Here is a 27,766-nt window from a genome sequence, read left to right as displayed (position 1 = left end):
ACTTTTTATGGAAATAATGATGTTGGTTAAAATATATTTATATTATTTTTAAAAAAATCTTAGAATCATATAATTTAAATTTTACATTAATTAGCAGATTTTACACAGATTCGCTTCCCAGTTAGGTTTTTCTTTTCACCTTCGTATTAATAATCTTATAAACCGGTACGTCAAAAGAAATAATAATTTATATCGATTTATTTTTTTTATAGCACGGCCTTCCTCAGATTTTGATAAATATAATGAAAACAATATACCCCGCAAATAATGGCGCCTACCTAATAGTATTAAAATATTTTGTTGGTCACACTGTTTGTCATTATAGACAACGATTGTTCCCGCCTCAAAATCTTCGTTTGCCCTACGCTTGGCAATATATTTTACACTCAATAGTTATTGCAGAATTCATCATGCCAGGATTATTGGATCTCTGTGAAAAATATTTCAAGACCAGAAATTTATACGAAGTTTTGGATATAACCAAAGATGTGCCGGAGAAAGAAAGTAATTGCTAAATTTCGGTAGCTTCATTGACGATGCGCCGGTTTCAGGTATTATAAGTTTTCTTCTTATTTTCAGTTAAGAAAGCATATCACAAACTGTCGCTATCAGTTCATCCTGACAGAGTAGATGAGAGCGAAAAACTAGAGGCAACTGAGAAATTCAAAGTTCTTGGAAAAGTGCACGCCGTCCTTAGTGACAAGAACAAAAAAGCTATCTATGATGAATCCGGTTCTATCGATGAAGATGATGAGGTTACTGAACGGAATTGGGAAGAGTACTGGAGGCTGTTGTTTAAACCTATCACCGAAGAAGACATCGCTAATTACGAGAAAGACTACAAAGGTATTTTTTTTTAAATATCCTTTTAATTTCATGAGAATCGTACACATTAGCAGTAGCTTCTCTAACTTACACAAGCTTGTAAGAATACGGGTATGCAAGCTAAGTGCCCTAACCATTGCTGCTATTCTCCTTTTCTTAAGAATACCTACTAGTCCTCCTCATTTCCTTTCACATATAGCAGTAATATCCTTAGCCCTGGGGTCCTTTATTTACGTATTTGTCCTTTCAAATATATTAAACTTAGATCCAAAAATCGAGTTCGTGACTGATCACCCTGCCTTTATATAATTAACAATACATTTATTATTCTGTAAACCTATTTCGGCCTCTAGGGATAGAGTGCTGTCTCCACATATTTAGTCACAACCACGAGAATCCACTTTACTCAAAATTATCTTGATAAATTATGATGTTATTCTCACAGTGCTTTAAATTTGCGACTTAAACGTAAACTACACTGTCAATATACAAAACTGTCCATTATATCATTCCTTTCTTGGTTCCTCTCCCCCTCAACACGTTACCTGATATCACTTTCTACGCCTTCTTCATTAAATGGTAATAGTTATGGAATCATTTCAACTTTCAGGCTGACTTTCCTTATTTTTTGTTAAATTTGTACAAGTACTATCTGCCCACTAACATAAACAACTTTAAAAAGTATATCCTTTAATCACTCATACTAGTTTATTTTTGTTGTAATAAGTTAACCAACCAAAACAATCAAATAAATTAACACTTTTTTTTAATATTACGTTTTTTTACAGGTTCCGAAACAGAGATAAGAGATCTGAAGAAAGCTTACTTGGAAGGAAAAGGCGACATGGATGTGATAATGGATGGAACTCCCTTTGCCCACACAGTAGATGAACCCAGACTTAGGTCAATATTACAGGTAAGTAATGCCGTTATAAACGCATTTATAAAATTTTGAAAACAATGAAAATTACCACGATTAACATATTGTAAAGCTTGAAAGCGTCTTTTACATACTGTTGATAGAGAGTGGGAGACGCCTTTAAGCGTTTTATTTGCTTACTTTTGGTAGAGCGCGAGAAACCCCAAAAAACATTGTATAGATCGGAATTGGGTTTGCAGTTACTTGTGATTAGTATACTGAGGGTCGGGCGGCAAACTGTCTACTGTGAGTATGATTAGGGTCGGGGTTGATGAACAAAACTGCCCGACAACAATTTGTCAAAACGTCAGTTATTCCATGTTTATTTATAAAATAAAATTAAAGTAGGTATATCTGCCTAACCTCTCCATGCATACCACCCCAACTGTGGGGCCATAAAATACCAGGTCAGATAGTATGTTGCTCCATGAGGCGTAGTGAGCATTTCTCGAATATATCCAGATTATGTCAGGATTTGGACTACTATCGCCATCTATTAATGATACAACACAATTAAATAATTACCAACTAGTTACCAGTTTTACTAAATGAACAATGTTTTAAATTCTCATTAATATTTTACTATTACTTAGAGGTTAAATAGAAAATTCTATAAGAAATTATGATGAATATTATATTTTAAAAAAAACTTATATTTTCATAGATACCGGATACCGTACTGAAGGTCCTGGGTTCTATTCCCAATAAATATAATAAATATAAGTGATTTTTTCCTTATTTTTCCGATTCAAATAAATATAAGTGATTTTTCACTCTAATATTTATCAATATTACCCTGGACTGGTACGTGAAGCGGAGGGCTGATCACCTTTCCTCCATGTGTGAACGATCAAGATAATACTACATTTATATGACGCAGTGCCCTATGCACCATTGGGTGTGGATAAGGGTATGAAGAAGTGATTTCATAGATTGTCTGTAGACAAACGGTTCATAGGCAAAATTGTAAATAATCTTTTGTGCAAACACACATTCTTGGCAGAAAATATGTATTGAAATTTGCGTTCTACCATTGTAGTGAAACATAAAACCCAAAAAAACATTATAAATTCTATATATTTAGGTATTGTAGAGCCCTTTCCTGATTACAATTACATGCAATCTCTGCAGCTACAAAGCAGCATTCCTTCGTTTGCCTCATTTAACAAGTCACATAATTAACACATTGACTGCCACGGCAATTTTCAGAATTCCTGTCTACAAAGCCAATTCTTTAAAAATATTCTTTTACTTCTTGATTTTTTATAATTATATTTCCTGTTCATGTATTAATAAAATTTTTGTTCATGTAAGGCATCATTGATTGACAGAAGCCATCTATCCATATTAGCACGTTGTCAGCGGGACACGGCATTTGCCGTTTTTCGCGGACTGTCGGTCAACTGCGGGACACGGCAAATGCCGTTTTTGTCGACTGTCGGTTATCGGCGGAAAAAGGCAATATACGGGTTTGTTATCAGCGTGAAATAAAACGCGTTGAAGGGTAATCTGCTACTTAGGTGCTAGGCGACAGTCTATGTTAACGTTATTTGAGATGCCTTGTCCGGATTGGCTAGTGTGTAGCTTGTCAAGGCATCGCCAGAAATCTAGAGTTTTTATGCGATCTTAATCTCCAGTTTAGTTTGAGTCATTTCATGTATCGGACTATTTTTCATACAGCTCGCACTGTTTTGTTTACTGTTTGGTATTTTATTTTTGAATATATTAGCATTGTATAGGGAATGATACCTCGGAGGGGAAGACTATTTTTTAGAGTTTACAATGCTTCTAAAATTGTGAAATATGGAATTCCTTATTAAAAATTATGATTATAATTTATTTAGTTGATCAAATGTCATATATGATTTCTTTGAAAATTTCAATCGAAAATATTATTTGGTTTAGATATTGTGTCAATTTTAAGAAAGCGATATATTTTTGCGCTAATCGCGAAAAACGTCCGCTATAGGCTAGAGTCTATTGTTCGAAACGCCCGACTACAATGTGTTAGTACCGATATACTACGCATTTTATTATTGCTGCATGAATTCGGCAAGTAAACACATTACGTGATAACTCCTAGTCGGCGTCCTAGCAAAGAACGCAATCTAAGAGTTATCTCGTAGTTGGCAGTCAACGTGTTAATCAAATAATTATGGCAGAACTACTCAAATTTGACTGATCTACTTGATAATTAAATGCAGGATAGGTTTACGTTATATAACATAGCTTTGCGATTTGTAGGGCTTCATCGACAGCAAGGAGCTTCCTTCATACAAAATATTTACCCACGAGCCTCCCCAGAAGAAGAACCGGCGACACAAGAGAGCTGAAAAAGAGGCCAAAGAAGTTGAAAACTTGAACAAAATGTTGGAACTAGAAAAAGAAGATAAGGAAAAAGGTATTACGCTCTTTTTTTTAAATAGCAGTAATTTTTACTAACACACTACGAACATGAAAAGTATTTCTACCCGTTCAGTCGATTGATGCTTAAGAACGGGATAGTTATTTTTACTTTCTGCTCCAGCCTCATTTCAAAGTCAGAAAAGAAGGAATAACATATTTAATGTTTTTATATGAATATTATGTACCAATTTTTTGTTAAGATCTTAACTATATGCACGTAATTATCAAATCCCGTCGCCAGCGGTCCGCAGGCGTAAAAAACACCAGTTCTTAGTGTGTTAATACATACACTCTTCATTTGCAGAGATGTTCTGTATTTTGAAAATTCATAGAAAAATAGGTACCATTTTTTTTATCTCTTTTTTATAAAGGTCAAAAAAAAAATTAATCAGTGTATTATTTCTTCTACACTGTTTTGACCATGTTTACACAATTTTAGTGTGAAGTTGGCCCTGTGATGGCAACTGTAATTGCAGATTAAACATCAAAAGGCAGTAATACTTTAAGTATTCTATAATCAACTGTAATTGAAAATTTACATTCATGCTGTTATTGCTGACTTTTATTTATTATTTAGAGTTTCAGTTTGTACTATAACCTATACAATTTATCGGCAGACATGTAATGTATATAATCTTAATCTTTGTATATGTTTTAATAATAGAGTATTTTAAATATGTCACAAAACATTGTGTTTATTGAGTAAAAAAAATATACGTTTATATATGTGTCATTACTTGTGAAAGGGATCCAAAATAGTGTCGATGAATAATGGAAATGAATAGTGGAAATGCGATAACTGACCATTTTCTGTAAATGTCTTTGGTTGTGGGCGTCTGTGTACCGGCCAACGTCGAGTCGGATCTAGCTGACTAATTGAACTAAACACTAATCCCTTTCACTGCCTACACTGGGGTACTTCTAGAAAATTTGGTGATGGACTTACACAATCTTGTATTTATTTACATTGGCAGTGACAGGTATATTGAAAGCTTTTAAATGTAAATTCACAGTAAAATCGGGATACAATTTTAATTGTTTTACATTTTCGATAAATTTCGCAACTTAGTTCACAAAAAAAAAATTGCTTAGCAAGAGCATCTGTCAGGAAGTCTAGATGCTTCTGTATCAGATCTGGGCATGCGTTGGGACAGCTTTCAATGAGTAAAATTATATTTTTAATATTACAGAAAATAATCTGTCTCTAATGATACGGAAGAAGCAAGAAGAAAGGGGCGCACAGATGGAGAGTTTCTTCGATAAACTGGAAGCAAAGTATGGAGGAGCTGATAAATCCAAACCTGCAAAGAGTGCCAAGAGGAAGGGTACTCCTGGAACAAGGGCCAGCACAAGAACCACTACGAAAAGACAAAAAACCAATTAATTTAAAAAAAAATTAAATTAACATAACATTAGGTTTCATTTTAATATTCATTAGATCAATGAAACTTTTTTCAAGTTTTCTAGATGGTTGTAGTAGCTTTACGTGTTTTCTATTGTATTTTTTACAAAAAATATCACAATGCAAAGAAAAGCCCGTTTTTCTGATTCCGACTACTTTGTCTTTCAATATTATTCAAATAAATTGTCCTAACTACATTTTATCTTTTTTTTCTTTTAAAAAAATGCATTTAGGTTTCCATGGCAGTATACTACAAAATATCAAGATTCCGATCGACATGTGTACATTTACCTGGGCCTATAATTTTTAAGATATTAATAAACAATTACAGGCAACATTCAAAACAGGCAAAAAAAAAACTGGAATTACACCGTTGGTACCATATAATTATATCCTGCATTTCGATAATAGCAAATAATAAATACAAATTTATTTGATTTTTTTATTTTAAAATATAAATATACACATAGTGCAAAGTACAACACAATGATTTCTTTTGAGATCCCATTTTCCTTATTTATGATCATTAACCCTTTCTGGCCCCCAAAAATATTAAAAAATCCAAGTAGACAGTTACACATTCCAATGGGTAAAAATTCATTTGACCTCTGCTCCACATATGTTGTAAAAGGTGCGAGTGAAAAAAACTGAGCTTGCATTTTAACTTAATACTAATGATGAAAAAAATGTCGAATGACATTCGACATGGGACCTAAGAGGAAAAAATCGATCTTGAATGAGATTCGACATTGGACCAGTAAGGGTTAAGACTGCATTCACATCAAGACTACTGTTTGCTTTTTTATCACTACAAATTGCACTTTTATCTGTCTTTTCCATCTGGAACAAAGTAACGCTCAGGATCATGGGAGTAGCTAATCATCAAACAAACACATGTTTTGATTTTAAACCCACTCTAAGGGGCGTTTGTCCACTACACTGAATTTTACCGTCCGGCACGTCAGTTAGCGTTTTAAAACGATGATTGGCTTGTGCTTTTGTCCATATTTCTTCGGATCGGTGCGTGAACATGTTGCGCGTAAATTCGATCACGCTAAACTGTCGTAGTCGTTTTCATTTTTCAAAACCGGACTGCCGGACGGTGAAATCCCGTGTAGTGGACAAACGCCCTAACACGTCACAAAAAAATGACAATAACAGTATAAATAAAAAAGAATTAAAATGTAAATAAAAAAAAGTAGCAAACAATTCTCGTTTAATGATTTTTGTTCATTATAGAAGACAACTTTATAAGAATTTGTAAACAAACAATGCAATGTAAGATAAATATTACCAGAAAACTATTTTAAAGCATAAAACCCAATAAATAATAACAATTTCATAAATTACACAACATTTTAGTGAGTAGATTGAGATTTTATCGCAACATCATTCATTGTCTGTGCACACAGGTGGATTGAAACAAACAATATCCACCTGCATTAACAGTGGGAATGTTCCATAAAAGTATTCTAATTACCCCTTGTGCGTAGCATAGAAGCAAAACCACCACTGTCCAGAGCTGTAGTTTATTTTCAGTATAAATAAAAAAATTATAATAATTTCACTTTTCAAGTTTTTTTTCCTCTTTTTCCTGATAGTTATGTATTTTATTTCATTAGCGAAAAATATATCTACAATCAAAATCTACTATTTTTACACCTATAATCCACATGTGTAAAATTAAAGTAGACTATTGAAAATAATATACACCAAACATTTTTGTTACTTCATTTTATATAACAATTCATTTTGTAAAAAAAACACATACATATTATTTATTGCTATGTATTGATAAATTACACCACATAGTATTTCATGGGTAGAGAGAATTTTTATTTTAATAAATCTATTGAATCTGCCTGTCCTTAAGTAAGAAATCTGAATAAAAGACATGATAAAGGGTAATGAACAATGCTTATATGTATTGAAGGCGAAAGTAGTCTTGAAAAAGTACTTGAATGCTTTCATCTTAAAGGCCCCAACATTGTCATCGAGTAAGAACCATCTGTTAAGTTTGCAGTTTTCATAAAGTTTTAATCACTCCCGGTGTACTAACACATACAAACCAAGGCAGGCAAGGACAAAGAACTGAAACAAAAAACAACAAAAGTTAATAAAAAATGTCACCTGAATTATTAGCCTTGTTTTGCGTTAGTAAATCTAAAGCGTAAACCGTGCGTTAAAAGTAATGAAATGAGCAAAAAGTGTCCGCTGGAGAACATCACCGACGTGAAATTGTATGTATGCAAATGAAACTATGCCATTACCAAAACTCCATATTACGGAGGATATATATTCTTCCTTGTTCTAACCCTAACCTGCACCCAAAGGTGATAGGTAGTGCAACACATCGAATCAGTGTTACCTTGATAGTTATTTACATGAAAGCATGGTTATCAGTCCTGCGTTTCAGGTACGCGTCCAGATATTAAAAAAATATATTCCTAAATCATTTTTTGACACTCCCTGGGAATCAGACCTGGAACCTACAGGGCTGTAAATAACTACCACCGTGGTGGCAGACACAAATACAGAGGCGGATATAAATAGTAATGAAAATTGTGAATCATCACTTACTGTTATTAAATAATGGAATTGTATATTAAGTTTAATGCATATATACTGACCAGTAATGGAAAAAAATAAATGATATAATATTCATAAAACCAAAAGAAATTTGATAAAATTTACAGGTTTTCCACTTTCAGATTATTGCTGAATTTATAATGCATTCATACCAGATTGTGTGACATAATATTTGGCTTCGCTTCCTTTTCAGAAACATAAAATCATAGTTGGTTTGTTATTTTGTCTAAATAATGGGGACAATACTTTTATGTACAAATGAATTTAGTAAAAGCTTAAAGGTGAAAAAAAAAACATACTACGAGTGCAATACAATAAACTTTTTTACAATAATATCATATTTTTACTTTATTTTATGGCTTTTCACCCTTCAAGAGTGTTCTAGTTATATCTGAACTGACCCTCATCCTCACCCAATGGTACATTGGACTGTATGGAATTGATACAGTGTTAACTGATCATTTCGATACGGACGAGGCGGCAATTTTATTATTTTGTTAAAGAGTGAATAAATCTCTTAAATTTCTTTTCCCCTTTTCTTTTGAGTATTAAAATAATAATAAACTGAAATATGAATAAAATTTCTTAATTATTAATTACTGCAATGTCACAATTTATGAAATTAATACTTTTACCTTAAATTTGGGATATTCATTCATGTATATAGTGACCATCCCAACGTAAGGTAGGAAGCCTCTTGCTCTTCCTACAACATCCTTAGCATGCAGCCATAGCTGTCCTTGTGCGTATAATCCTCGATCATCCACATTGTTGTTATCTCCTTTCGTTAAAAATTTCACAGTGCCATTGCTATAAAAATTACAAGTTTTAAAATGACCTGGAAATACAATTTCTCTGTCATTAAGGCAAGGCTTAAGGGTAACACAAATGTGCCAGAGAGAAATATTATACAAACCATATTTTAGACTATAAGATGCACCTTTATTTTGAAGCATTTTTTTTTTTAAAGATTACACTTTTACTGTTAGATTGCAAAACCAGACTCAAAAAATAAAATACTTAAAAATATATATTTTTGGGGCTCTTGTGGAATCCTCGCTAGTGTGGGGGGAAGTTCGCCTCATAAAATATCGCATTATGTATTTGTAGTGTTTTTATGTACTACAAATGCACGAAGCGTGTTAAGTGGTGGACAACATTTTTTATTGTTCGATTCCCATCACTATAATATTCTCTGATAGAGATAGGTTTTCCACGGCACCAATGATCGGCATACCATCAAAATAGAACACAAAATGACAAAAATTTTAGAAGTGGAATGGTAGGTCTGACATTGCATTGCTAAGAAAATGACAGTCTGTCTTCCTTTTGAGTTTTCTGTGGTTTTTTCATTGCAAAGGCAGATGAGTGAATAGGCCATACCCGATCCTCACATTTATCGATCCTCCATTTACTAAATATAAGTTGTGTACACCATAGGCGAAGCAAATTCAACTCTGATATAAAAAGAATAATAACAAAACAATCATTAACTATGTAACAGGTCTTCAGATTTTCCAATTCCAAAGAAAAAATATAATGAGATACTTTATGAAGTCCTTATAAAAATTTTGCCAAAAGGAAACTTTACTTCAGTATAGTAAGGAAACAATTTATTGTTGTGTTATATTCTTTGTGTTTATTATTACATAAAGATGATCTTGCGCAGATTCTTAGTCCAAAGAAACATTATATTAGTAAGAATGCAACATATTTATATTAATTAATTATAAATCAAATCTGAAATCTCACATAGCAACCAAATACGCTCACCACCGATCTACAGAAACATTGAAAATATGTGGTCAACAGCATCATTAACAATAGTTGATTGTTGAGTATAAAATTTTAATAATTGAACTTACTTTTCATGGAGTTTAAGTACTCTGTGTACTATTGGAATATCTCTTCCTTCAACTTTAAAAACCACAATTTCTCCCACTCTTACTGGCTCCTCGGGATAATTAGTAAGGAATAGAAGGTCTCCTCTGTGGAAGGCGGGTTCCATACTTCCTGACAATACTACTACAATGGGGCTTTCGCTGCCAGTTACAACCATTAGACCCTTCCATATCATCAAGGCGGACGATACTATCATACCAAAACTTAAGGCCTGATAAACAAACTGAAAGAAGAAAACATTTTATTCATTCGGTTTTTCACAAAATAGCAATAAAAAGCTCTTACGAAGCTGAAGACCTCATAAGGACATTTGTAACATTGTCAGCACGAAACTAATTTTGAGATCATTTGTACACTTTATGCGAAGACCTTAGCGACATATTTAGCCTATTATTATTATTATAATATACCTGTCGTTTATTCATCCGCTTCAAATCGTCGAAAACGCTGTCAAACATTTTAGTTATTTAAAAACAAGCCGGCTATATACTGAAATAATCTCGATCCGTCACCACGTCAGTCAAAAGTTGAAGTCAGAAAGTGGCGTGGAAAACAGTGACACCAAAATAACAAAAATATTAATGTAAAGTACTTACCTATCCCTTTTAACACTTCGACGGACAATTTTGTAAAATGGTAGAGACGGTACTTTCGCTTTCAAAATATTTTTTATAGCTGATTTTTTTAAATATATGCATGAAAAAAATATGTTTTATATTTATATATTTTTAACCATCCTACAGACAGTTTTATCTAGAATAAATTTATCGAAGCGTAGGTGACAAATAGGTACTTAATTACTTACATAAATAAATAAACTAGCAAATTAATTACTAGATTTACAAGACTATCCAAATTATATTATTTTTTTGACATCTCAACATAGATGAAGAAGAAACTAAAAGTCTTGGCATTTACGGGGCTTACGACCGTCATAGGCTGATTTAAGTGATCACTTTACACACATGTAGCATTTACCAATTCTACCCATGATTGACAACCACACTACTCCAATTCTTGAAACTAGATATATTGATCAAACTCAAAACATAGTATGTGAGAGTTCACAGACAGCCCACGACTTTTGCACACTTTGAGATTCCAAACATTTTTGAGAATTACATATTTGAAATATTTTTGTCTATAATGCAAAAATTTATGATTTATATGTTCAAGTTTTAATAATAGATCTAGGATATGCATTTTTTATGTACTTTTCACATCCCTGTAATACGAACATTCATCATTCGTGCACAATTTTAAGAACTAATAACATGTGAAAGTCGAGGGCCCTCTATAGTTAAACACAAAGGTATGTGGGAAACAAAAATAAAAGATATATCCATACTATTAATAAATAATTGTACCTCATATTTTATTATAAATCCACAATATATTTCACAATAAGAGTTACTTACATACAAATGTTAATATTACATAGTAATTAGAGATATTTTTTCTTCAAAAGATGTCCGAACTGTGCATATATGTATCTCAAACTAGAAATTTCTGGGCCCTGGGCAAATGAGCTCCGAACGAATAATTAGATTTATTAATGTTATTCATACATAGATCAAAATATTGTTTTTGTTGATTAAGAAAGGGGAGTTATGCTCACATATTCTAACATTTCATATTTGTAATACATATTTAACTCTTTCCAACAGAGGGCACCAGAGAGATGTCATGCAGAGTAAAGGTTTCCTTACCCTATTACTAATGTCGAAAAGATAACCACATGGTTTTTTCATCCGGGAATGAAAAAAAACTAAATTGACTACTGCAGTGCCCTCGATTACAAATGATTAAATATAAGTATTAAGTTTATTTTCGGAGTAAAGCCTTATATGTACATCAGGCATCAACCTTACCCATACGATCACTGGCATATAGCAGTAGACTATAATACTTTTCAAGTGTGTGAGTGTAGTTTGAAGGTTCATATTATCGGGAAACAACTATTTTATTGGCTAAGGAATAATATATTTTATGTTACAAATATCTACACTCTTCTAGTATAACTATTTAAAGTTATGTAATATTGCAAGAAGAGGAATATCTCTCCGAACTTTCAGTCTCCCTCTGAATGATGGTGTATTTTAAAATATGTTTTATGATACAAAAACACAAAATTATGAGCAGAAAAAATGACACAATTCTGTTTTCAAGAAAACTTCACAATTCCTATTACAATATATTATATTTTTATCAACACTTAAAAAGGTTGGTTAATTTTCGAAATTACTTTCTACTTAAGAAGAATCATTCAAATATTTCAACGAATACTGTTATACACAAATGAGGCAAAGAAACAAAAAGTTAGATAAAATTAATTGTATGAAAGACTAATATAAAATACTCGTCTTATCATTCATCGTTCACTTTGTGTAAAACCACTTAAAAGTGGTATTACACAAAGCGTACAATGAATTATAAGGAGAGTACTATGTTACTATGCCACAAAGTTAACTATGCTTTTAAAATACAAATCTAATATTAAAAATTTAATTTCTTCAATGATATAAAACAGAATAAAAGAAATAATTTTACCATTTGACACCTGACTGAAGTAAAAATGTACTACAACTCTTATGGTAGGTGCAATTAAAGCCAGTTTAGGTCGAACGGTGAAAATCATAAAATTCAACAGCTTATGAATAATATTCAACTGAAACTGAACATTCCCACAAAACAGGAATACGTGAGGAGGTATGCATTTACTAATATAAGAAGGATCCATAAATGTTTAATATTAAACAAATTGCAATGAATGATAAAAAAAATATCATTCTTATAAATGCATGAGGCATTTACCTTGTCCACAAATGGAAATCAATTAATTTGTTTAATTTTTAAGCATCTGCAAAACCTTGACCATCCACAAGTAATAAAAAATCCTTTTAATCTGTAACATTTTCAAAATACAGACAAAACTTTCTCTATAACGATGTGAGAATGATATTAATATACTTATAAATTTATTTTTTAAATATACAATTTAAGTTAAAAGATTTTCATTTCTATGTGATTATATTATGCTACACTAATAATTATTCTAAAAATAAAATAATAATTTACAAATAATATCTCGCATTATTAAATTTATAAAGTTTGCATATAATTTTAAATATAATACAAGAACATCAATATTGAAGTAAAATATCCCAGTTTATGTTGGAGTTATAAACTTCTTGTTCCAACCAAAGTTCATAATGTTTCTTGAAATCTTCCCCCAAGTGGACAGGAATGGAAAGTGCAGAGGCGAGGCAGGGACTAGATAAAGCGTCCGGAGCAGGTTTTGCGTATCTCCTTTTATTGAAGCGATCTATTTGATTTCGAAGTGCACATTCCTCACCTTGGAAATCCCACGGTCTCGCTTCCACATCGTTTCCAAAGGCCCAATCATCATTCAAGCGATGTCTCACTTTGGCGTATATAGCGCTGATAGTTTTCATATTAGATTTCCTCCACTGACGCCCTAAATATTTAGTCTGCATCTTCAGCAGTTTCAGCACGTAAACTTGCATCATCGCATGCCTCACTTTTAGAGTACGTTTTAAGATAGGCGCACTTTTGAAAACGACAAGCAGCATAATTCTAGAATGTTTCCATTTAATCAGTTTGTTCAATGTCCGTAAAAGATTTATGCACGAATATAAATTACGCCAAGAATATTGGAACGACGTGTCTCCAATTTCTAAAGAATCCTGGGTCAACTCCGGTTGTTCACCTATGACACATGCGGGAAATTCTATGATAGGAATAACATTCTTTGCAGCTACGTACGATGTGATATTCTGGTTGAAGAATTTCAAAACCAGAGGTATGCAATTAGCAAAGACCAAAAGCTGAGACATAAATTCGAACTGGTAAGCGTGGTTTAGTTTGAAATGTTTCAATAATAAAAGCAAGATGCCGGAGATGGCTTTAGTGATAATTTCCTTGTGACGGTTTACGTCTATGCCGAGTTTCATGGACTGCAACACGGTCATCGGATTACCTTCGGGTAATACATCGGCCATGATATTAATAGAGTCAGTTTTACCATTGGAAGTAGGCGCGGCAGCCAACAAAATCTTTAGCAAAGCTATAGTATATTGAGTTAGACTTGGTAAAATAGCTCTATACAAAACCTCAGCGGGAGTTTCTTCTACATCACCTTCGCCTTTTGTCAAAGGGCTTCTGGCAATTTCTGATTCCCTTTTCAGTTGCATCTCTGCCAAACTTACATACATATGCCTTTGTAGGATACTTATACCTTCGTGAATGGGCTGAGGTAAGCCGGCCAGGGTGACACTGTCTCCTGGAAGAGAATATCCGACGAACTTGACTCTAGCATTGTCCAGGAAGTTATCGATATCCTTTTGTCTCACTTTGGGCAGCCAGGGCAGTCCTCTGGGCGTGGGACAAGGCTCGGGAGTTATGGGCTGCTCCTCCAGGGTGACCTCCGGCCAGGCGGGGAGGGACGGAGCGGCTTTACGCTCGGAATCGTTATTCCCGGAAGTATCGAAAGCGCTATTATCTTCCATTTCTTCGTCGCTATCATTATCGTTAACTATTCCCATTTCATCCCTTTCCATAAACATCTGTTCTCTGTCCGACTCGTCGAGAGACGTTTGTTTAATGATGAACTGTCGCCTGAAAGGTCTTCTCTTCTGGTTTTGGGCATCGATGAGATCGTTAGCGCTGGGAGGAGGAGAACTCGGTCGCATGTTGCGAGTTATTTCGACTGTGTCTTCGGTCATCGGGGGCAAGTTATACCTCGCTCGATATTTACTCTTGAGTTCCTTCAGTGTACTAGATCCCCCGAGGTACACGAGAAGGACTTTCCATAGAAGCAAGAGAACTTTTTTCATGGGGTAGTGCGGATAACCTCCGGAACAGAAGAATGTCACCATGTCCAGTAGTTTCACTACCAACAGTTCGTCCCCGTGCGGAGTTCCTAATTCTTCTCGGAAAGACTCTACCACGGCAGCGTACTCGGAGTTTATTTCATCTTTCTCCGCTCGCATGACCTCGGTGATGATGTACAATATAGATAAAATCACTCTCAGGTCTGTGGACTCTGCCAGGGTAACGGAAACTTTCTGCATCGCTTCCAGTGCTGCGTCATTATCATCAATAACGTAATTGAGCAGATCGACAACAGCAGAAAAGGTTCCCATTTGGTAAAGCATCATGACGTTTACTCTCGTCCAGTGCTGTTGCTCGGCATCAGATTGCATCTCGGCCCAACAACCTTGCGCAATATACAAGATGCATCTTGCAGCTTTCATCCGTTGCGCTTTATTAGTGCATTCCAGCCTATCCAACAATTTCATAATCGCGCATCGTTGCTGGACTTTAGTTAGCTTTTGCCAACTAGGAGGAAGTTCAAATTCTTTTATCAATTCTTCGAAAGCTTTTTCGTTCAACTGGAATTCTGGATATTCAGTGTAGCTGTATAATTCCGCAATCTCATTTATATGCGAATCGCAATCGTCGTAAACAAAATTTAAAACGGGACTATCGACCTCCTCTTCCCCGTCGGAATCATCTTTTTGACGCCTCATATCTCTTGATTTTAAGAAATCTCTTCTGCCGTTTAAATTTGCTTCCATATTATTATAGCCAGCATTACAATAGATTCCCGGAGGTGTAAGACAAACAATTCAGCAGTCAGGACGCACAAAACTCTGAAGGCTTACTTGATACACAAACTACTGCTTAATAAACAAGAACGTACTACGCCCAGTACGAGTTTAAGAATAAAAAGGTATTGTGGCATGGGTTGCCGCGAGACAAAGCTTATAATGCATCCACAGACTTACTAATTGTATAAATATATCTGAATATATCGGTGGGGTATCTGAGCAGACGCAAGACAAAATTTGACAGGAGATAACCATAGATTGTTATAGGCCATAGATTCCATTATAATGTATTTAGTAGCTGTGTCGGCGTTGCGCAAAAAGGTGCGACCAAACATTATATAGGAACCTACTAGGGTGCGTGTTTGAAGTTGCTGTTCCCACTTGTTCAGAATAATATGTGAATTTCATCTTCAAAAGGAAGGCTTGAATCCCATATTATTTGGAGACCTTCAAACGACGCTACCTTATCTTTCCAATTTTGACATTCTATTCTCTAATCGGATCTCAACTTTACTAACTGTTACTAATCTTCCCTAACTTCTCTTAGTAACCTTCCCATCTGATATTTCCAGTATTGACATTCAATTAATTAATTTTATTTTAATAAAACCAACCTCCCTTAGCTTCTTTTACTTACTTAGGAATATCCAAGCTTTCCAGTATTATTTATTGTAAAAAAAAAACATTCCAATATTGAAACTCCATTATCTAATTGTATTTTAACTTTGCTAACCTTCCCGAACAATGTTGATGGTAAAATTTCATTTCCAAAGGATAAAGAGTTATGAATGAAGACCAATGCAGACATTAAAAATTGCAGATTTATGGCAGCCCCATTCAATTTTTATTACTCTTTCTATAAACGTACCTAAATGAATATAGCACCTCGTGAATAAATTGTTGTCAAAATCGCTGCTTGACAACCGAAATGTTTTGTCATTCTGTCTTTTTAGTGTGTTTGTAGTGTGTCAAGTTATTTATTTTTTCCTTACAATATGTTTCTCCGTAGCATTTGGTTATTACTGTATTGGTACATGAGACCGATATTGAAGTGGTTTCTTCGAAAAACTACAAAGTTATGTGAATTTCAAAGAATTTGTTACGGGGAGAGACCCGGCGCTCCGCGAATTTTGGGAGTAGAAAAATCTCTGCAGCTCTCTCGAAATAAAAGTATAAAAGACATGATCAATCATTTAGATATGGTCGCGAGCAATTGTCAATTGAATAGTTACAATAAAAGAGACATTGTCACCCGTGCTACATTAGTTGTTTTAAGAGTGAAGAAAATTAATCACCACATTCATCCGAAATTTCTTGTCGCATTCGGGAAATGCGTCGAACAGATCTGGGGCTATCGCCAGCTATATCACGAAGTTGAAACTATGAGAATTACTCAATACGATAGTAATTTCCTCGAGCACGAAGACAAGTTGATTGAACTTTGGACAGTGTTGATGCCACATGAAATCTTAGATGGAAGAGTTACAAAACAATGGCAAGAAATTGGCTTCCAGGTGAGGAATAATTCGTATTTCCCCCCATGCAATAGCAGAAGAAAATAAAACCACTGAAAAATTTAACAGTTCAATCATTAAAATAAATAAAACCCAAATGTATATTTAAAAATAATAAAAAAATCCTTCCAAATTTTTAGAGAACAAAAACAGCTTTTCGATGGAGTCGACAACGAAAAAAAAGGCCACTTTGGAAGAAAAAATGGGCTTTGATGAAAGTAATGTGAATAGAAAATATTGCTAGGATAAATGCCCTGTTTTGGTCATCAACTCCGTTCACATCATCATAAAAGTTTGTGCACGAGGCCTCACTTTGCCTGAGGACAGCCTTGTGTATTGGGAAGAATGAATTATATTTTTTCCACATCTCAAAATTAAACCCGACTAAATTTCAATGTATTTTGTCCGCCTCTGTGGTGTAATGGTTACCGTGTTTAGCTACTGCGCTAGAGGTCCTGGGTTTAATTCCCAGGGGGGTGAAAATAAATATTAATTTTACACTCTAATATTTATTTAATATTTCCCTGGACTGGTCCCTGAATACTTCCTATTCAATTTGTCTTATTAATTTCCAGGGTGATGACCCAAAAACGGACTTTCGTGGAATGGGAATGTTAGGTCTGGAAAACTTGTTGTATTTTGCCCGAGAGTATCCAGGGCCTTCTAGCCACGTCCTGAGCCACTCCCACCACCCCAAGTACGGCTACACCTTCGCCATAGTAGGCATCAACCTGACCTCAATGGCCTATAACCTTCTGAAGGACGGGTCAGCCAAGACTTATGTGTACAATATTTCTCGAGATCTTCCCACGATTAAAGTGTTCCACCAACTGTATTGTTATTTATTCTACGAGTTTGACAGATTCTGGATAGAATGTAAGCCGCAAAATATGATGGAGTTTTCATACATACAAGAAAAATTTGAGAAATCAATAAGAACTGCTCTCGCGGATAAGACAAGTGTATTTAAAATTAATATTGAAGTAGACAATATATGACAATTTCATTTAGTGATTAAAAGATGAATTCATCGCAATGTGCAATTTTATGGTTTTTGTGGCTTGGACAGTTTAATTGTATGATAAAATACATATCGTCACTGGAAAGCCAAAATAAGCTTATTATAAGATAATTTATGTATTATGATTTAATCAGATTATTTTTCTATTGTCGAACACTTACCTAGTTTCATATCGACGTGCCCTACGTTAAGTGCTCTAACTACATTTTGGTCAATTTTGAGATATTAGGTGTATGTTATCAACTGACTGTTATTTACAAATATAAACAAACAAAAAAAATATATAAAATAAATTACACCTAGTTTTCAGGCATATAAGACACTTTCTACATTGAATTTTCGAAATGAACTAAACTCCTAAAACGCTAACTACTTAACTTTGACAAAGCATAAAGTTTTTAAACGATTTAATAAATGATTTTATTGTGTTTTTGAATGTTTAATACTAGTTTAGAAATTCAGATAAAACCGTTAATTAATTTGAAAAAATACATTGAAAAAATCTTCTAAGCTCTCTCCCGTAAAGTAACAAATTTGCAGATAGAGTACTTTACGTAAAGGCCGTCGATATAATGCTAGTGCTTCATCCATCTGAAATCTGTTTTATTATTATGTTGAAGACAAACAGTGTAATTTTTTAGATAATCATTTTTCTGTCTCCTCTTCAAGTCCCTTACTTACGAAATTAGCTATCCATTAATAATTTGTTTTTGAAATTTGACAATGAGAATGCATTGTGTAAAATTATCAAAATGGTATTTGTACTTTTTCATTTTTCAATAAAATACTGTACCTTCAAAGTACATGGTAAGCAGAAGTTGCTTAATCCAATTTCCTACTATAATTTTCAATATCTGCTATAAAATAATTTAATTAATTCAATATAATAAAACAACCATACAGCTTTTTCTACTATTTTATTCGACCAGTGGATGCGTTCTGTCATTACCGACATCATCAGACTGACTATTTTGATATAAAATGCAGTTCCACTAAGAAATGTTTGAAAAAAACTTATATTTAATTATAATTTATATTTGAAGCACTAACTTTGTGATTTTCCATTTTATAATAAAAATATCACTTTGTTTTAAAGTCACTGTAAATTTATGGTGATTTTAAAACAAAGTTATATTTTAATTATTATATTTGATTAACTCTCGCTGATAGCGCATTTGGGCTCTTGAAGTAGTATTTTACGGAAGAAGCACTATACACATTATTATTCTAGGTTTATATGCCATGTAATGATTGTACTTCTTGCCAACATTTCAAGCATTTTACACATTTAGGTTAGTGATTGTTAGTTTTATTAAAAAATATGTTTTTTTTTAAATATATGTAAAAAAATGTTTTCCTTAATTTTTTTTAATGTAACGTGTTCCACCGATAACAAAGAGTGCAACAGAGAAAATCCAAGATACAAATGTTACGACAGTTTTGAGAAAGACTTAATAAATTCAAAATGTCGTTCTTTATTAAATAAGTTGCAGGCGCAAAAATAAAACATTTTAGTATTTTTTAAATAAAATTTCAACTTGGATATCTTGGAATGACAGATATGTAAATGTGGTTCTTGGCATTGGGTGATTGATACACAGGTATTTCTGTTAAACCCCGCAGTAAACATATACTATCAATCAGTGGCATGCACAGAGTTTTTAATCAGTAGGAAAAACAGCATTTTATTAATTTTTTTAAAACATATCTATCATAACTCTAATAATGTGTGTTTTGTTGCGTAGAAATAACTCAGATAACTTATAGTTTTTTATTATTAAAATTATTAATATTATCAGTTTTCCATATTTTTCCATTCCATTAGGGTAGGCACTGCTTATCTGCCTATATGAAAAGCACGCCACTGCTATCAAGGTTGTAAACATAATACTTACTGTAATTTGTTAGCAATTAAAAATATAAAATTTAAATCTGCATAGTAATGTTAATACCATAGTACTCTTCGAACATGGATCAATCATTCTGACGAATAACATACAAATTCAACAAAAAAACCTACTACATAAGAGAAAAGTAATTATAATTTTTTTTTGCTAAAAATTTATAATATTGCTTTTTTTTTAAATCTGCGCAATACATTAAAAAATGTTATAATGTGGTATACATGGGTCCCAAAGTAATTATTTGTAGTTTCACTTCATAGGTAGTAATTTAACTTTTATAGATTGACATAAATAAAGTATCTGAAAATCACATGCATATCTGTCATACATTTTTACCGCACTTACTGTTACATATAATTAGAATACTTCTGACTGGTTTTAGAAAACAAAATATTTTTATTTTAACCCTTTGCACTCGAAAGTTATTTGGTATGTGCATACGCAAACTCAATCTAATTCCGAGACTTATTAGTATTTAATTGTACTTATATGATTCTGGTTTAATCATATTGAAAAAAAAAAAAAACCATACATTAAAAATATTGAGTATTAGGACTTTATTTTCTTGGCGCCATAGCAGCGGCACTCGCGTAATACGGCAAAACCAGGCATGCCGCTTCTATGGCGGCATTCGAGTGATAAGGGTTAATACATATCGCTCACTCCTTTCAAGAACGTCATAAACCAAAAATCGACAATTTTTAGTTGTGCATGTTTTCGGAATGCCCAGAAAATGTACTATATCCCAGCAAAAGAGGCATATTTTTAACTTAATATTTACCCGCTACAGGGCAGAAAATGTTGTTTTTGTATTTTGAAGAAAAGGTATTGTTTAATTATTTTTTTACATATATTAAATATTTTTCAAATGGAGAAAAAACCTTCAGGTTTTACCTGAAAAGATCTGTTGCACAGTAAAAAGTTCAATAAGTGACTTGATATTTATTTTCAATACATTGTGTTATATTTTTAAACTTTAAAAACGTTCTCCTGAAAAATCAAGTTTTTTGATTTATGACGTTCTTGAAAGGAGTGAGCGATATATCTTAGACCAGTGCCTTCTAAACCAAATATAAGCTGTGACACAGGCCTGGTAACATTGCGTCAGCTTTCCATCCTTGTATTATGTTTAGTATATTGGAATACAAAGATGCAATAAATGTTGTATCATTCAATTTATCTAAACATAAATTTGCTATATGTCGGTGCACAAAAATGATAGCTATTAATATAGAATCAACAAATCTTTTAGTGCAAATAATTTTTAGTAGTAGAAAATAATCAATCTCTGTATTAATTTCATAGTCCACTATCTTAAAATAAATATCTGTGTATACCTAGTACATGAAGTACCATTGATTTCTCTAATTATTATTTATTTGATCATCATCATTGACTCCATAATCAGTCAAGAATCTCCACTGTGTCCTTTGCCAGCTTATAGGTAGAAACTTATTGTCAAGTGATTTTTGTTATTTGTTTTTAATTAAATGACTATTACTATAATTAAGTTATTATAATAAAAATGTGTGCTATTACATAAGATGTGTTTTTTATATATACTAACTTGAATAATTTAACACATTAATTGTGTGGAACGCTTAAAAGAATTGTGTGGAACGCTTAAAAGCATCTTTTGCATACTGTTGGTAGAGAGTGGGAGATGCTTATAAGCATTATATTTGCTTACTTTTGGCAGAGCGCGACAGACACAAAAAAACATTGCACAGATCGGAATTGGTTTGCGGTTAGTTGTACATATTAGTATACCGAGCTTCAGGCGTAGTATCTTTGGTGGGCGGCACTGCGAGTATAATTAGAGTCGGGGTTGATGAAAAAACTGAACGACAACAATGTTTTAAATTAACACATCTTTATTACCTCTTAGCATTATATCCGGCTTTGCTTGTTATTTTTTATATAAATAATCTACGTATTTTGAATTCTGTATAAAATAACCTGTGCAAACCAATTTATTTTTAAACCTTTGCTTTGGCTTGAAAAAGTGCAGCCATCTGGGTCAACAATTTTTTTTTTCATTCAAATTTTATTTAAAATAATTCTTTTTTATCGTCTCTATATCGCAATAATACTGTTAATAATATTTAATAACCAGAACCAAATGTTTAGATTCATAAATAACTTTTTTTTAAAGTAAATATTTTATTTTATTTTTTAGTAACGAACAATTTTCCATTTACAAAAAAAAGGTTTACCTTGACTGCCAATAGGATTTTCATAAAAATGTTCATAAATTGTTTTTGTGTATTTATTTCATAAAATAGATATAAATATAATAGTTGCATTTGTGCTATAATTTTATGGCAAATTCTCGAACACGGTTGTCTGACACCGCTCAATTGGGAGAATTCAAAAGATGGCACCTTGTCGGTGGGAGCCCGTCTACTCCACTGGCTTGTCCTGTCCACTCTGAATAACAATTTATACAGCGCACATGTCTGACAGCTCAAAAAATTAAGCCAAAATAAAGTGTCAGCCACTGCTGGCCAACAAAGTGCAATTGGAATGTCCTATATCAGCCTCCGGTAACTGCCAAGGCAGTCAACATGTTAAAAAATCTTTGTTTTACTGCTGAAGACATAACATTTCTAAAATAAAATTTACTCTCCATTCTACTGGACACAAAATACACATAAAAAAAGACATTACTTATTTTCACATATTTAATTTAATAAAACTTGTAATTCTTATGAATATACTTGCGGTCATCTCTTACGGTAGCCTTATAAGTACATAAGTTTAAAAAAAGTTAATTAAAGCGTAACAATAAAATAATGCGGACTTTTCATTTTTACATTGAGAGGAATGTACCAAAAATATATTTAAAGTAAAATTTAGCCTATTTAGTTTTTTTACTTTGTTTTTTGGACGGTTTTGCACTAGATTTGTCTTCGGCCAGTTTGGTTGTTGGTGACGATTTTCCAGCTTTTACCACAGCAATTATGGCCGTGATGGCCACCAAACTGAACCCAACGGCTCCTATCTGCCATATCCAGGGATGCTCTGTCAGCAATCCGAATACCATGTCAACGATATCTCGAATCAGATACACACACCACGCCACTAAATCATCGCTGAAACAGGAACAAAAACTTGTTAACAGAAGATAGGGTCATTTTTAACAGTTTGACATATCGCTCACTCCTTTCAAGAACGTCATAAATAAAAAATCGTCAATTTTCAGTTGTGCATGTTTTCGGAACGCCCAGAAAATGTACTATATCTCAGCAAAAGCGGCATATTTTAAATTTAATATTTACCTGCTACAGGGCAGAAAGTGTTAAAAATTTACTAAATATTTTTAAATGGAGAAAAAACCTTCAGGTTTTACCTAAAAAGATCTGTTGCACAGTTCAGTAAGTGGCTTGATATTTATTTTTAATACATTGTATTATATTTTTAAACTTTAAAAACGTTCTCCTGAAAAATCAAGTTTTTTGATTTGTGACGTTCTTGAAATGAGTGAGCGATATTTGCTGCAAATTTATACTCAAGTAAAGCCAACCAAAAATAACAGTACTTAAGGTATGCGAGTGATGGGGGCTATTGGCTCATTGGATAATATTAAAACCTGTCTCGAGGACATTTATATGATGCCATTATTGTCTCGGCATAAAGGAATGCATTAACCCATTGCAACACAAAGCCAGCCAATTCCCGGCCAAGGTCAATTTGTCACTGACTCACAAAGAACCGATTCGCCAGTTTGTCTTTGAAGTGATTTTTTTACATTAAAACTGAATGAAAATAACTTTCACAACTCTGAACTGAACACACTCTTCCAAAACTACCTAGGGATGAGCCACAATGATCTAGCTTATGAGAAAAAAAGTTTTTATGTTTTGCCATTTTTATTTTATGTGTAAAATTTAGTCTTAATGTTATTGTAATAAAAAAAAGTGTCAAAATTAAATAGCGTGTTGTTTGAAAAAATTATGTCATCTTAGTGGTATACATAATGGGTTAATGATTATCAAAACAAAGGAAACACAAAATAATTATACTTACAAAGGTGTTTTTGGTAAAGGCACTTTCTCACTTTTCGCATTCTTATACCAATCTAGTGCAAACAACACTAAGGATTTAGTATCATATTTGGGAATATCATACCAGTACATTTTTCCTTTACGAAATCTGTAAATGTGAGAGTATACATATTAAAGTCTTGATTTATAACTATATGTATTGCACAAAAGTCACTTTTTCTAAAGAAATATATAATGATCCAAGTAATACTTAGGTACTTAAATGTCTAATAATAATACTTAAAGTGTCACATCACAACATGCATCGTAAAAGTTTTACGATAAGCAAGTTACATTTTATTACATAAAACATGTAATTGACTTGCTGCTAACCACACCTCATATAGCATTATCAGAACCAATTTGTACTGCAAACAGTCAATTGCATAATATGATTGTTTGCATTTCAATATAATTTATGGCTTACAGCAGGAAGGTGGGGTCCTTAGTGACCCCGAACCGGCGAGCGGTAGCGGCCGCAGCGCCTGATCGATCGGCACGTGCGGCCATGAGTCCGCGCCCGCGTCCAGACCCCCCTACGGCCTCCCAGCGAGCCCACATGCGCTGGCACTCCAGACATGATGGGCTGTAGCTGAAACAATAATATTGTGATTAATTAATAATCTCACAAATTTATTATCTCAAACCATATTAAAGTAGAATTGAAAATAAATAAGTCATTATTGTAAAGTAAGTACTTTATTTTTGTTGCTTTAACAACCAAGTGCTACAGGATGAGTATCACTTAATGCTTTAGGACAAATATCATTGGAGAAAATAATGCGCAGGAATTGTAAAAAGAGATGCGATTCTCATGGGCACTGTAACATGTAAAAATGATGGAATACCGACGTAAAAAATGTATATTTTAAAAATTGGTTTCATCGTCGTACATAAGAAATGTCGGTAGACAATCTCAGTCTATCAAATGTAATAACATTGATAATATTATTTTTCTAGCTTATTATGCCTCAAATATTCCTTGTTTCTTTCCAATGTAATAAAATGTTACAATAGTTAGTATGTTAGTATTTTTTATCGAGTTTAACCTCTCCAGGCGTGCCACCCCAAACATGGGGCTATAAAATATTGGGTCAGAAAGAATGGGGCCTCACGTTTGGGGCGTAGTGATTATTTTTCAAATATTTCCAGACTTTGTCGGGATTTGAACTACTAATTTGTCAGCTAGTACATGCTTTACCGACTGAATAAACAATGTTTTAAAATGTCATTAATATCTTGCTATTTGAGAGATTAACATTTGATACTTACAACATTACAAACCAATCCCCGGTAGTGGCGCCTGTTGCAGCCTGGGTAAGGTGTTCAAAATTATCATCAGATAATTCTCGGACATTTGGTTCTCTATTGTCAATAAACGTTTGCACAATGTGATCTTCATCCAATGGCCCTATAAAGACACATGTACAACTTAACAAAGAAATTCAGCTGTAAACAATAAATAAATCATCTGTTTAAATAGTCAGTAACGTCTTACAGTTTTTAAGCTTTTTATTAGCATGAAAGAGACATGTACCATAGTATTTAAAAAAAATTAAGACTAATATTCTGCTATACAAGAATATAAATAATCGCTAGATATTTAGTACTATTTTAATTGAATGTAAAGAAATAAGGAGACATGAAGGATAAAACTTTATATATTTCAAATGGCAGGATAACAATGAAGTGAAATGACAGAATTTGGAATTGAAAAATTATAACCAAATGACAATATAATTCAAAATAGACATTTTGTTCTTTATATAATATTCACCGTTTAAAAAATAAATGAAAATGTTTATTTTGGTTATGTATAGCGTATAGTTAAAACCATTCTGACTACAACATTTTGAGTGTGTCCAAATACTTGTTCACAAAATCCGGATTATCTCCAATTATCTGGTCAAATTATAAGTTTAAATAATAAAAATGAAAATGGTATTTTCTGGCGTTTCTCATGTGTGTGATTATAATCCAGGATTCGGACCTCACATACTAATATAAGAGTTTCTGCTTAGTAAAAGCTTCTTTACATCTCACCAATAGATGTCTCTAGTGAAGTTCTAGTGATTCAAGAACAAGGTTTCTAAATTGGTTCATATATATGGAACTTCCAAGAATTTGAATAGTGTGGTTGTCAATAATGGGTAGAATTGGTGAATGTTACACGTGTGTAAGTGATCTCTTAAACCACCCTATGACGGTCGTCAGTCCCGTAAATGCCCAGACTTTTATATTCTTCTTCATCTTTGATGAGATGTCAAAAAATACTATTCTGACTTGAAAAAATAATTTTCATGCAGTTGCGGGATTACAAATTGTATTTTAATGATGCAGTTGTCCATTGCATTTTTTTTACTAAAATGTGATTACGTTAAACCCGATATTAAGTGTATTTACAAGCGGTTAATTTGATGGAGTGGTATCTACAAACCGTCATAAAGGAAAGGTGTCCCGTGTCTAAAGAATACGAGAGCAGGTTCAGGAGAAGGACTGTAAAGTCGGATAAGGTGAGATCTGGAGCTCTGGACGACCCAAGCACCTAAAGAATCCACAAGTTCATCTCGAGCCTCCAGCAAAAGTGTTTCTAGCTTCGTACACGCCACGCAATCCGGTCGAGCTACACAAAAAAAGAAGTATTAAAGATATCCTGAGACATTCCATTCGTAATTTTTACAATTCAATATCACTTACTAAATAAAACGACGACGTATTTTTCATTTTTAAACAGATTTAATAAATCGTCATCACTAACGGTTTCTAATTCGGCTCCATCAAATTTTTTAAACAGTAAAAGCAGGACAGACAGTATTAATATAAATTTCATTTTAATTTATTTAGCACACTATACAATTTTTGACACATATACAAAGCGCTACACCGGCAAGTCAGACGTCGCTAAAAACAAAATATAATTTTGCTGTGTAAAACAATCTCAAAAAGTTAAATTATAATTTATACAAAATATCAACTGAAAAGTTTTAATTTTGAAAGTTTGTTTGATAAATGTAAAATCGGAATGTTTCAAGTATACTACAATTCAGATTTGGCGTTTCGTCACTGTTCTGTGGCCATTTTTGTGAATGCACAATTAGGGTTGCCGCACACGGGAGTTTTCCAAAAATTGTTTTTTTGAATTCGGAATAATGTATTTTTTCTTGGGAGGAATATCAAAATTTCTTATTATTGTTTTATTTTATTTTATTTTTTTGTCTGATAACGAACAAATGATCTGCGCGCCTAGAAGTGAAAATTTTAATGGGAAGAAAAACGATTTTTAATGTAATATTTTAAACACCCAGATTATGCAATATATCAAAATAATTTTTATTTGAAGAATTAAGTTTTCAGCAGATAATTGGTCAAAATATATGTTGGATCTAGAAATATACAAATATACTGGTATGAATAGACGAAATAGAATTTGGAAGCTGAAAAAACTTACTACTACTATTACCATCACGCCGTTTCCCCGCAGGGGGTAGGCACACACACACACACACTCTTCTGTCCTGACATACACTCGTCGCCTCCTTCACATCCATACATCTAGTCATACATGCCCTCCGATTACGCAGACTTTTGACTTAAAACACTTACAT

General features: G+C 33.1%; 5 protein-coding genes across 5 annotated transcripts; 2 read left to right on the top strand and 3 right to left on the bottom strand.

Moving 5' to 3' along the window:
* Positions 1 to 318: 318 nt before the first annotated feature.
* Positions 319 to 5,984, top strand: LOC148311354 (dnaJ homolog subfamily C member 9-like). The gene is made up of 5 exons (XM_088256782.1): positions 319 to 504; positions 580 to 846; positions 1,614 to 1,741; positions 3,989 to 4,145; positions 5,341 to 5,984. Exons 1-5 carry the CDS (start codon positions 411 to 413, stop codon positions 5,532 to 5,534), a joined length of 840 nt encoding a protein of 279 aa, XP_088112908.1. The 5' UTR covers positions 319 to 410; the 3' UTR covers positions 5,535 to 5,984.
* A 767-nt stretch (positions 5,985 to 6,751) lies between these two features.
* Positions 6,752 to 10,578, bottom strand: twr (signal peptidase complex catalytic subunit SEC11 homolog C twr). The gene is made up of 4 exons (XM_088256783.1): positions 10,454 to 10,578; positions 10,007 to 10,266; positions 8,777 to 8,951; positions 6,752 to 7,643 (listed from the first exon to the last, which is right to left on the bottom strand). Exons 1-4 carry the CDS (start codon positions 10,499 to 10,501, stop codon positions 7,593 to 7,595), a joined length of 534 nt encoding a protein of 177 aa, XP_088112909.1. The 5' UTR covers positions 10,502 to 10,578; the 3' UTR covers positions 6,752 to 7,592.
* Positions 10,579 to 13,116: 2,538 nt separating this feature from the next.
* Strip (striatin interacting protein) lies at positions 13,117 to 15,925 on the bottom strand. The gene has a single exon (XM_088256778.1). It carries the CDS (start codon positions 15,641 to 15,643, stop codon positions 13,187 to 13,189), a length of 2,457 nt encoding a protein of 818 aa, XP_088112904.1. The 5' UTR covers positions 15,644 to 15,925; the 3' UTR covers positions 13,117 to 13,186.
* A 621-nt stretch (positions 15,926 to 16,546) lies between these two features.
* LOC148311351 (ELMO domain-containing protein 2) lies at positions 16,547 to 19,224 on the top strand. The gene is made up of 2 exons (XM_088256781.1): positions 16,547 to 17,190; positions 17,766 to 19,224. Exons 1-2 carry the CDS (start codon positions 16,672 to 16,674, stop codon positions 18,186 to 18,188), a joined length of 942 nt encoding a protein of 313 aa, XP_088112907.1. The 5' UTR covers positions 16,547 to 16,671; the 3' UTR covers positions 18,189 to 19,224.
* A 3,564-nt stretch (positions 19,225 to 22,788) lies between these two features.
* Positions 22,789 to 27,253, bottom strand: LOC148311350 (protein disulfide-isomerase A5). Its single transcript, XM_088256780.1, has 6 exons — positions 26,859 to 27,253; positions 26,599 to 26,784; positions 25,434 to 25,572; positions 24,589 to 24,753; positions 24,145 to 24,270; positions 22,789 to 23,210 (listed from the first exon to the last, which is right to left on the bottom strand). The coding sequence occupies exons 1-6, from the start codon at positions 26,989 to 26,991 to the stop codon at positions 22,976 to 22,978; spliced, it is 984 nt and encodes a 327-aa protein (XP_088112906.1). The 5' UTR covers positions 26,992 to 27,253; the 3' UTR covers positions 22,789 to 22,975.
* Positions 27,254 to 27,766: the final 513 nt, after the last annotated feature.

Source organism: Brachycentrus maculatus, unplaced genomic scaffold, assembly GCF_059751285.1.
Source record: "Brachycentrus maculatus isolate JH-2025_06_01 unplaced genomic scaffold, ASM5975128v1 h1tg000066l, whole genome shotgun sequence".
Taxonomy (NCBI): domain Eukaryota; kingdom Metazoa; phylum Arthropoda; class Insecta; order Trichoptera; family Brachycentridae; genus Brachycentrus; species Brachycentrus maculatus.
The sequence above is the reverse complement of the archived record's forward strand: the minus strand, read 5'-3'. Positions and strand labels throughout refer to the sequence as shown.